Source organism: Anguilla rostrata, chromosome 8 (genome assembly GCF_018555375.3).
Source record: "Anguilla rostrata isolate EN2019 chromosome 8, ASM1855537v3, whole genome shotgun sequence".
Taxonomy (NCBI): Eukaryota; Metazoa; Chordata; class Actinopteri; order Anguilliformes; family Anguillidae; genus Anguilla; species Anguilla rostrata.
This window is the reverse complement of record NC_057940.1, coordinates 10,198,516-10,210,338: the sequence shown is the minus strand read 5'-3', so window position 1 is coordinate 10,210,338 and position 11,823 is coordinate 10,198,516. Positions and strand designations below refer to the sequence as shown.

Sequence of the window (11,823 nt, the reverse complement as noted above, 5' to 3'; positions counted from 1 at the left end):
TGCAGGTTCTTGATGAGCTCCATAAGCATCTCCAGAGATGTTCCTTTGTCACAGGTGAACTTCTTGCGGATGTTTTCATGTTCCTTCTGCAGCTTGCCATACGTCTCGTTTGCCTCCTTGAAGAACTGTGAGTCACAGAAAAAACGTTTTGTCACTTCTTGGGAAATGGCTTAGCTTCTAACCTCATTGAAACAGCAGCTGTCAGTCGTGAATGAGGGCGGGGCCAGGCTGGTGGAGATGGGCAACTCACCTGGCTGTAGGCGGCGTTCTCCTTCAGGTGTGTGTCGATGCACTTGGTGATCTGAAGCAGCCAGCTCCACTGGGTCTGCAGAGTGTCCTTATAGGCCTGAACAAAGCAAGTCATTGTTAGCAGGGGTTACCCGTTCTGAGGGGTAGACTAACACAGGTGCAAATGGATGAACAGAGGAGGCCTACCATCCTTATTAGAGATAATTTATCACTGGGGACACCACACAGTGAGTCATTTCCTGTTCAGACAAGTCGGTTCCTGGATTCTGGCAAGGGTGGTTCAATAATTTAAACATATTTCAGAGTGTAAACTATAGTAGGTCCACTGACTTTTGTAGAGTGTCTTTGTCCCACCCTTTCCAAACAGTCATAGTAAATTCCTCTTGTGTTTGCTAAAATGAATGTCTTGTTTTTCTTTGAAAGAGTTCTGTTCTCAAAGTGATGGATGCTTTCCTGTTCTCATAACTCTGAAAGGGGTTATGGGAAGGTCAGGCAACACCTACAGTACCTCAATCTTATCGGAAGCTGGGTGGTTATTCTTCATTAGATTTTCCACTTTCTGATTGAGTTTATTCAAATCCTTTTCCTTCTCTTCCAGGTCACGCATCAGCCTCTGAGAAGAAGAAAAAAAAATTCAAAACCGTTTGAAAATGTCAGATTTTTACAAATATGACCATTATGGATTCCATCAACACCTTCTGCAAGTCAGCGGGACTCCTGGACTGAATCCAGAGATAAGTCAAATAAACTGAATATCACGCAAAGTGAAGAGTTACTCCTTCAACACTCATCCTTTATTTTCTCTCCATCAGCCAATGACACAGCCTGAGTAACGCTTCATTAGCTTAATATATAACTTATATTGTACATGTTTTTATGCTCTTATATTAGTTTGATTTACCCCAAGGACTATAAAGTATGACGATGCTTGTTTTGTCCTGATCCTTTTTTCCCCAGAACAAAGGTGATTTGTTAATCCTTTATTTAATCCTAATTTACTCCTGGGAGCCTTAATATAGTTTTATGGTAGACGGCACATGTACACTGTTATGGATGCAGCCAGGTCAATGGTACAGAAGGTGGCCATGTACATTGTTATGGATGCAGCCAGGTTAATTGTAGGTGGCCATGTACACTGTTATGGATGCAGCCAGGTTAAAGGTAGGAGGCTCTGGGATTGGTGGACTCTTACTGAGTAGCTCTCCTGCTTCTTGGGGATGTAGTTGTCGATGTCCTTGTCACCCCAGTCGAACACTAGCTCCTCCTCCTCGCGTTCGTTCACCCATATGATCTCTCGGGAGATATCCTCGATGATCTTCGACAGGTCTCGAAGCTGGTTGGACCTGCTGCAGGACATTTTCTGAAAGAACGAAAATAAATATACATATAAATGAACGGATGAATTAAGTAGTTAAATTACAATAACAAATAAATTAATATTAAAATACAATGTAATCTTAAAATAAGTTGTTGATGAACAATCTTAATGGCATGGTTTTTTGGTTATGTACAGGAGAGGACAGTTCAGTGCAAATCATTTTGTAGAAGATTTTATTTGTCAAAACCATGCAAATCACCCTTAGATTAAAACATTAATTTTCTAGTGAGTCCAACCAAACGATTTCCCTGGGTTTTCAGTGTTATTTTATGGCAGTGAAACCTCAGGGTTGTGATGCTGGTGGGTGTGGGAAGTCGGGCTCACCTGTAGACTGTCCCACTCCTGGTCCAGGGCATGTCTGAACGATCTTTCTCCTTTCTGCTCCTGAGGAAAGTAAACAGCCAGTGGGTGAGGGCCGTGAGGCATCTAGAACAGCCTTATGGGATAGGTCTTGGAGGACCATCATGTTTGTCAGGAGTTTGGTAGACATTTTCTACATGGCTGCATGCAGGTTAGCACCCTCCTATATTGGACAGCAGTAAACATTTTCAGCAAGACATCATGCACAGCCTGCAGCTGTAGCCCACGATTCTCTCCAAATAAAGAGAGTCAGATGTGGTAAACAATCAGGCTGATTACATAGTTAAGAGCAGAGGTTGGCAAGAAATCCAACTGCGCACCTTTCATCTAAAGACAATTCCAACTGTAAATGCCAGTTCTGCTTTTTCAAGTCAAGAAATGGAAAACACTAAACACTAAGTTCCAGCTAAGCATACTCTGCTCATAACACAAATGATTTTTTGCAGTTCCTGAAAATATCTTTTTTTTTTTTTGGGAGATATAAAGAAACAAGGTTCATGGACAACGTCAAGGATATGGTCCTGGCATCTCTCTCTCTCTCTCTCTCCCCTCTCCCTCTGTCACCCTCCCCTCTTCCCTCCCCTCTCCCTCTCTCACCCTCCCCCTCCTCCCCCCCCCTCACGGTGACAGTACCAGCTCAATCCGGGCGCGCTCCACCTCCGGGCTCCGCTGGATGGCGCTGTGGAACTTGCTGTGCTTGGTGATCTGCTGCTCGATGGTGGCCTGGTCGTCTCCCCAGGGAGCGGTCTCTACCAGGCGCTGTGAAGGACAGCACACACACAGCCATCCGTCAGGAGGGCGGCAGTGTAGTTTAATGGGTAAGGAGTTGGTCTTGTAGCCTAAAGGTTACAGGTTCGTTTCCCCCATAGGACACTGCTGTTTTACCCTTGACCCAGCATTGCAGCAGTATATATCCAGCTATACAATTGTATACAATATAAATGCTATGTAAAAATTTGTGTAAGTTGCTCTGGATAAGAGTGTCTGCTAAATGCCTGTAATGTAATGTAAGGAGGACCCTTTCCACAGCAGCAGGGAGCTAAATCACACAAACACTCTTTTTTAAGCCTCTTTTTAAAGCTACAACATGTCAGAAGTAAGCCTTAAATTAACAAAAAGGTCTTTCTTTTCATGAGCTTTTGGACACTTGTATGTATCACTAAAATAATAATTCAACCCCAACAACTCCACCCCCAACAGGGGATTGATATGCTATTTTGGTCAGAGCATGAGGGAGAGACACAGAGTCTCTCCTTGGTGAATTACAGCACCTCTCTGTTCTCTAGGGCTGGGGCTCTGCAGACCGGCTTTAATTAATCTGATCATTTCTGCTCCATTTCAATCACAGGCCTCTAGATGGCAACACGGAGGCCGTTCCCTCCCCCAGACACATATCAGCAGGGATTCATGCCAGAAATCACACACAACCAAGGCTTTGTTCGAGCTTCGATAGGAGCAGAAGATCCCGCCCGGCCTTTTGCCCTAATCCCACAGCCCGTGAATCATTAACAGCGGTCCACCACGACGGCGTGTGTAAAACCACGACTTTAAAAAATGGTAGACTTTGAGAAACTAAGCAAAAAAGCACAACTAAATGCACTTGGAAGCTAACGCAGTTTGTGGTCGTTTCTCCACCGGCTGAAACTTCGGGGCAGAAGCTGTCCTTTATTAGCGTAGTTTGCTCTGAAGCGTGAACATGCTACGCGGGAGACTGGGATGAAAACAAGCTAAAATGCGGAGGAGAGGGAGTTAAGAGAGAGACTGAGAAAAAGCGAAAGAGAGAGAGAGAAAGAATGGGAGACGGGGAGAAATACAGTGAGGAGGAGTGAAGCAAAGGAAAAGAAAGGGCGTGAAAGAGAAACAAAACCGCTGCACGGATATTCGGGCAGCGAGAGTGTGAGTGAGAGAGAGAAAAAAAAAAGGAAAGAAAGAGACAGAAAGGCTTAAATGGGACTTGAGAGCGGCAGACAGCGAAACTGGGCACGTGTCCAGCAGGTGTCGTCAGGTCTTGAATCTGTCCTCCCGTGACCCGCCTCCAACCCAGGACACACCCACGCCCCTCCCTGGCCCTGTGGGTGGGGTTTATGATTTCACCAAAATCCCTGCCCCCCTCCCTTCGCCCCCCCCACCCCACCCCACCCCATTCAAACCTGCCTGCCCCACCCTCCTAGCCTGGCTGCACGGAACCGGTTTAGCGGAAGGCTCATCTGAATGGGGAATTTCTCAGCACTCTGGTGCTCGGCGGGGGTAAACAGCAGGTTATGTGAGGGGCTGATGGCTCTGCTTTCACAGCCGGGCCCCCGGGGGGGGGGGAAGACCCTGGAGAGCAGCGACTTGAAGGGATGTCCGAATCGCCTACTCCACAGTGCCAGCACCCAGGCGGGCCACTTCACCCACAGGGGGGTCTTGTTTTGAAGTGCTCGTAAATGGAATTTTAGCCACATTTAATTGTTAGTACTCCCTGAGCCTGCTGATTTTAAATGAGCCATTTTCTTCTACGCATGGAAGGCCCTACATACAAAAAAAAAACGGTTCTCTGGCCACAGCTCTGTGGAAGAAACTGACACAAACCTCTTTACTGTGAAAGCACCACTCTCTGACCAAAACACACACATTCCTTGTGGCGGTTTGGATATGTGCAGTACAACATAACATAGCAGTAACAGTGTATGACATGCAAAGTTCTCAATTATCATTAAATCATGCCAGTATAGCAAAGGTTGGGGGCTTATATGAAACAAGAGTTGAAGGGAAAGAAAGTGAACTAGCAAAAAAGACAATAATAATAATGAGAATTATTATTATTATTATTATTATTGGCTATTGTCAACACTCCCTAAAAAGAGAGCAACGGGTCTTTTTAAAAACAGAAAATTACTTATAAAACAAAAGATCGTATTTAAATAAACTAGATGGTCTTTTAGGATCTATGATGTCATACTTTCTGCTGGGCAATCCAGGACATGGCCTCATGGAAGGCCCTCCCCCCGTCGTGACCGATGGAGCCGCCCCGATTCTTGCGCTGCGGGGGGGCCTGGCCGTTCATGCTGAAGTGGATCACCCTCAACTGGTCCCGGCACTGGTCCACACTGGGGGGGGGGTGGAGAGAGTGAGGGACAAAGAGAAAAACGGAGAGATGGAGGTGGAGAGGTTGCGGACAGAAAGGGAGTGAGAGGTGGTGAAAGAGAGAGACAGAGAGAGGTGGAGAAAGAGAAAGGGAAAGTGTGAGGGAGAGTGGTGGGCAGCAGCAGTGAGGGAGTGAGAGAAAGAAGAAAGCAGAGAAAGTGGAAATGAAGGATGGAGAGAAGGAGTGGAAGGGGAGAGATTAAATGATCTCAGTACGTATTTCTATGGGAACAGGTCTATGCATATTTTTTCCCTCGCAGATCACATGACACATGTGGCCCATATTGCCATGAGCCTAAATGTATTATCCGAAAGACAGCATCTTCTGCAGTACAACGTGCCTAATTCCCTGCCCCCAGTTAGTGTCCCAATAAAATCCTTGTTTGACAATGCATGAAAATCTCACGAAAACCTATTAGATTTACAAAGGCAAATAAACGTAAAAACGTCACCCATAAACGGGAAACCAACTCATTAAATGCTGGCGGGAGGAGTCTTGTGCTGCGGACTCTTGCCTGCAGGGGAGATGTCACCTCAAGAGGGTCATGTAGTTGCTAAATACCTGTCTCCTGACACAACCTCTCAGAGTTCCTGAATCTGTGTGTCATGTTTCTGTGAGGTGGGAGATATACTGCACATTCCTTTCCTATCTACAGCAGCCCTGGAGTTAAACTGTTTCAAGGAGGCAAGGAGGCAACCCCAGCAGAAACGCACGCATGTGCGTACATGCAGGGCCACGTAAAGCGCACGCATGCGCACAGGGACGCGCACACATACATGTACACATGTGCGCGCATAGACAGACACACACACACGCATACACACACATACACACACACACACAGGCATGCATGCGTGCACACACACACACACACACACACACACACACACATGCACACGCACATGCGCACATGCACACATGCACACAGCACCACACACACACACACACACACACAGCCCAAACTCACTTCCTCATGATGCTGTCGCTGGGTTGGCCCATCTGTTCCAGCTGTATGCCGCAGCCTTGCAGCTGTTCCAGGACAACGGAGGACATTTCCAAGAACCTGTCCGCATCGGCTGCACCTCGTTCCCCACCCTGCAGGACACACACGCACACACACACACACATACCACCAGCCAATCAGCAACTCCTCTCTACATGGCAACTATTACACCAATACCAGCACAACCCATAGTAACCTACACACATACATACACTCACAATCGTCCAGGATGAGTACGATTGCTCTAGTGACTGCATTGTGTATCTTACTGCGGTTCACAAATAGAAGTTTGTCCACACAGAGCAGCCTCATTTCATGGGAGCCTTTCCCAGATAAAACCACTTGGGCAGGAAACAGGTCCAGAGACATGAAAGGTCTCAGGTGTGTACATCTCACCTGCATGTGCCAGGTAAAATTCAAGGCAGCTGAATACTGGTGTGCTCTGTGCTCCTAATCCTCCTCATACATTTGACCACAATGCCACGGCCATGTCACCTCACCGTTTCATCTTCATGTTATAGAAATCTACACCGGTGCATTTCCAGAGTTTACCATTTTAGGGTCCTATCTGTAGATAGCATAGTTTCGAGATACCAACCTTTAGAATTTTTAAGTCCTATATCATTGCTCTGGCTTCCATCTACTGGCATGTAAAACATTTTTATGTTTATGAAAAGTCATTTTGGATGTTTAATCTGTTGTATAACAAAATGATACAACAATGAGCATTCTTAGGTTAACCTCTTTCATTACAAACTAAAATAGAACCCTGTAATTAGAAATAGAATCCTGCAATTGCAAACCCTTGAATTAATGCGTGTGATTTGTATCACAGTGAAACAAAGCTCACTGACTCACTGGGTTTCTCTATCAGTTAGTGGGTTATGGCATGCCTAACAACGGGGCCTCCCAGACTGCAGGGGGCGCCGTTTGTGTATACTGCAGTGCATATTAAAAAAACACAGGGACAACTGCGCCCAACTGAAAGAGAAACAATCTTAGGCTGATCTCAGTTATGGACCCTGGGAAAATGCTCAAAAGTAGCCTCCTGAAGTGACTAAGGGGTTTGGCTAATTGACATCCCAGCCATACTTCCCCCTGTCCATGATCTATAGCTATAGGAAGCGACTGAGTTTTCGCACATAGCTATGGGGAATCACTGTGAGTCCATGACTGCCACCCTCACTTGTCCAAAGAACAAGCGTTAATCAACAACTGCTTTCACTTACATCAAACGCTGGGCAGGCACTGCTGCGAATTTAGCAGTGAAATAAACTTCTTATTTACTAAAAGCAAATGAACCTCTAATGCTGGTACGAGCACCAAGCATTACATCACCATCATAATAATCGCCCCAAAGTTTTAACACACAACAGGGCCTTAACATGGCTCCCTGCTAAATAGTGTTGATCAGACATTTTGTGCTGACTGCTGGCATTTTGACAACCGCCAACCCTGAAGCAACTAAACCTCTAACTATAAGAGTTTTGCATACTTTGCTAGTGTGAGCACCACTGCTTGCCGTTAATACAGGCCTACATTGTCGTGGTTGCAAAGAAGTAACGTCAACAATATAATCAAGCAGCAAAGGAATACATTTTTAAAGTATTTAAACATGTATTATATATTAACACATTTGTGCATGCAAATATATTCTTCCATTAGTAAAAACAGCTCACAGGCCTCCACAGGATAATACATTTGAAAACTTAAGAACTTACAGACTGCAGACTGAACTCTGCTTTGTTCAGATACTCCTTAAATTGACTTTGCAGGAATTGTGCTTTTTGATGAATGGACTGTACTCTGAGGAAGGAAGGCAGGAAGGAAAAATCGAATGAGATGTCTGAGAAGACACATTTATTTACCACTGTACCTTTCACAGGTATTACCATGGATGCATTTGGTTCCAGGTCATCACGTTTACCAAAACAAAACAGAAGGATAACCAATGGCAGATGCCATCACTTCTATGGACAACAAACGTCACCTTGAACATTAACACATGATAATTTACTGCCCTAGTAGGGCTCCTAGCAAGGATTTACAGCCAGCAGCGGTCAGGATTAACGTCCATTACATGATCCTCTCATTTTGATAAACCGTTCTTCATTTAAAACGTATAACATCTAAATTCTACCGCCATTACCAGCCTACTGCTACTACAACAGTAATGAAAATGCGGAAGAAATTTATTGCATTGTATTTTGTTCTTATGATCATTAGTAATATGTTTACATCGAATGCATACTATTTTCAGCACGTGGAATTACTCAGAAGAAAGGAACAACTCGTGTGACAGTAACCACCTGCCACACAAAAACTAACGGGGGAGCGACAACAAAAAGTTTTTTCTTTTTACTACGGGTATTCCAATTTAATAAATGAAAGACGTGGTAGCATATGTTTATGAATATTGCTTAAGTTTTACTTCTAGCGAATTAGATTAACTGAAATTAGACAACAAAAAAGCGTTGTGGCACAACATAATCAACAATAAACAGGTGACAAGAGCGGTCAAGGTGAACATGGAACACGTTATTTGAAACGCTGTAGACATTTAGAGTGCAGAACAAGTATTACGCCTACGCATTGACAGTTAATGGGAAAGAACAAAAAAGCCATAGGAAATTTTGCAGCATACCCTCCATGTCCCCCGCCATGTCCCCCGCTTATAGTCTTGGTGTAATAAAGGGTGTTGGATCCGTCCATCATTTCCGGGTAGAATCCATTACCGCCTGCGTTCCCCTCGGTCCTGCTGTAGGTGAAACTTGGGCTGGACAGATCGGGCCGGGAATTGGTTCTCCTACTCATCGTGGGGAGTCTAGTTTGGGACCCGTACGCACTCATTTTTAGTCCAATGTAAGTCCTGAGAAATTGTAGGTTTTAAAATAGACTTTATACGGACAGAGAAAAAACAAACAATAAAATACTTCGGCGTCGCACTCCCGTGCGCTCACCTTCGCCGCCTCCGAACGCATAGACTGATTCACAAACACGGAAGAGTCCCGTTTTGCCAACTCAAGACCACACCTTACGAGCTCTCAAGCGATGACAGTAACTTTCCCCCCTGCGTACACACCTCCCGTTTGCCCTGGGGGAGGATGATACGCTATGGGCGTATTTTCTTTAGTTAGTCAGGAGACAGAGAAAACTTAAAAATTTCTCACGGTCTGCGTCGTCCACGTAATCTGCCGGTCAGAAGGCGACGTGGGACTGAGCTGTGCAGCTTTCTTATCCAGCATTTACATCTGCTATGTATTCATTTGAACATTTTGCTGATATGGAGTCACGATTTAGCCTATTCAGTCTGACCGCTGTCAATACAATCTTTCTTTCTTTTTTTTCGTGATAAGATATGGTTAAGTCTCAAAAGATTCTGATAGTTCAGCTCATGCAATGTGGTTATATAATAAATTTAAGAAACACCCAATAAAGTCTTCCTTAAATGTAGACATATTCATGTTTATCTTGTTCTAAGCATACTGTGTTAATTTTTTTTTTTGTTTCCAAGTAAACAACAATGAATTATTCTAAATATATTAACACAAATATTATATTATTTGTAAGCCAGATTTATGTATCATTCAGTGTTGAATACGTCTAATGAAATGCTTTCTCTGAGACGTGTTGTTTTAATAAGACCATTGTTTCACTTTAAGTCATTAATATTTAGTGGCCTTTGATGCTTTCCTTGTGTGGGTCCCAACTGTAATCTGATAATTGTGTGTATGCTCACAGTTCACACATCACAGCCGATGACTCAGTTTTGGGAGTGTCCCACAGCCAGCCAACACCCAGGGCTCTGTCTCTTCCTGTGTGCGTTTTTTGTCCCACCTTTAGGCTGGGCCAGACTTACATGGGAACATTTAGGTGTCCATATCGTACAGTTCAATCATATTGTCCTACAATGTGCACATTTGAGACATTTGAAATTCCTTGTGTTTTTGGAACGCAAACTGAGGTCGACGGTTGGCACGCAGCTGCACAGTGTTGCCAGAAGAGCAGGCCACCACTTTTGATTTCTCTAGAGGCTGGTATCGTCCGTCTCTTTTTTTAAACCTTTTACTTTTCTACAAAAAGCCCGGAAGAGCACACCCACCCTCAACCCCGCTGGTGGTGATGCTCCAGATCAGATCGTTTTTTTTGATTTTGCTAGACGGCACAATGAGGTAACTATAGAACAGGTTCACTTTCCCTTGGCCATATTAGTTCCTGGCCAACTATGTGTGTAGGATTTTGTCAGGCAGAAGCTGCAAGGTTATATCAGACAGTACAGGCAAGGTTGTATCAGACTGTATCCACAGTGAAGCGTGTCTCTGTCACCTTAAGCCTACATTACCTCATAGGGATTTGTAACAGAAACCTCATTCTCATCTCCCTCTTAAACAAATTATCTACTTAACATTGTTATTACTTCTGCTGCTATTATGTAGCACTCATTTTCATCATTATCATTGTTCTGGCTGGTTCACTTTCTTTCTCTTTAAGTCTTGTTCTAGGTGAACCCCTAACTCTTGCTCTGGGGTGGAGCCAGGGATTTTGAGCCCGATGAAAAGATCTCACTTTGGGCCCCAGGCCACCCCATCCGAGCACAATTACAGCACAATTTTTTGAGGGACCCTCCTGTCAGACAGGGCCCTTGAAATCATCCTAACTTTGCCCCCCCCCCCATATGGCACCCGTGACCTCGCTATACTGCCATGATTTAATGATCAATCAATCAATTATTGTTTGATTTTTACAGAAACTATCAAGACACTTTACAAAGTAGGAGAACAAGAACAAAAACCAGTACTGAGCCCCCAAAGTTGCAAGCACATGAGGTTAAAAAAATAAATGAAATAAAAACTCCCCAATGGGAAGACATTTTGGGAGAAACCCGGCTATAGAGGGGGAGCCCATCCTACAGTAGCCAGCCCGGTGTAAAGTAGCGGTGCAATGGATCTAACAGAAATGTAATGAGGGGTCTATGACAGCAAATAAAATGGGTTGAGCCGGTTACAACATAATGTGAAATGAGAACTTCCCATGGAGGAGTACTCTGCCACTGCCGTGCTGTGTTGTATTACCGCTTTACATATCCCAACCGTCAGGGACGAGGGACTCAAAGGGGAATCTGTGGGCAAGAGCGCAGGACGGAGTGTAGCACAGTGGGTCAGGAACTAGACTTGTAACCGAAAGGTCGCAGGTTCGATTCCTGGGTAGGACACTGCCGTTGTACCCTTGAGCAAGGTACTTAACCGAAATTGCTTCAGTATATATCCAGCTGTATAAATGGATACAATGTAAAATGCTATGTAAAAACGTTGTGTAAGTCGCTCTGGATAAGAGCGTCTGCTAAATGCCTGTAATGTAATGTAAAAAGGGGAATCTGTGAGCAAGAGCATGAGTGGTGTTCTGCTCGAGGGGAGCTACTGCAAGGTTTGGTCAGAGAATGCTCACACAGACACGCAGCTTGAGTCAGTCGCTCACACATAGCAGTCTATTATCTGACAGGCTGAGTCAGGTGCCAGACGCAGGTGTGGATGAGTATGATTCCCGGCAGCAGACAGACAGCCGTGAAAAGGGTGGACGTTGTTCTTTCTTCTTATGAAACAGACAGCGCTGGTGGTGACAGAGATAATGGCAAACGGGTGCGACTCCACTGTGACTTTTGGGGACATGAGTCTTCTCACAGTCTGCTGGTTTTGGTTTCCACCCAAC

The 11,823-nt window shown here is 44.7% G+C and overlaps 1 protein-coding gene across 3 annotated transcripts in view; it reads right to left on the bottom strand.

Annotated features, from left to right (window-relative positions):
* dspa (desmoplakin a) overlaps positions 1-9,317 on the bottom strand; it is a 25,101-nt gene extending 15,784 nt beyond the window's left edge. The window contains exons 1-10 of one of the 3 annotated variants that reach the window (XM_064346293.1): positions 8,762-9,317; positions 7,835-7,923; positions 6,082-6,196; positions 4,929-5,076; positions 2,621-2,746; positions 1,952-2,011; positions 1,442-1,609; positions 758-862; positions 251-346; positions 1-125 (exon numbers count right to left, since the gene is read on the bottom strand). The exon at positions 1-125 is cut by the window's left edge and continues 1 nt beyond it. In XM_064346293.1, coding sequence (XP_064202363.1) covers positions 1-125; positions 251-346; positions 758-862; positions 1,442-1,609; positions 1,952-2,011; positions 2,621-2,746; positions 4,929-5,076; positions 6,082-6,196; positions 7,835-7,923; positions 8,762-8,967 — 1,238 coding nt within the window. In that variant the 5' untranslated portion in view covers positions 8,968-9,317. Of the gene's footprint in view, positions 126-250; positions 347-757; positions 863-1,441; positions 1,610-1,951; positions 2,012-2,620; positions 2,747-4,928; positions 5,077-6,081; positions 6,210-7,834; positions 7,924-8,761 lie in introns of all 3 variants that reach the window. The other 2 variants (XM_064346292.1, XM_064346294.1) reach the window with 2 other exon arrangements.
* Positions 9,318-11,823: the final 2,506 nt, after the last annotated feature.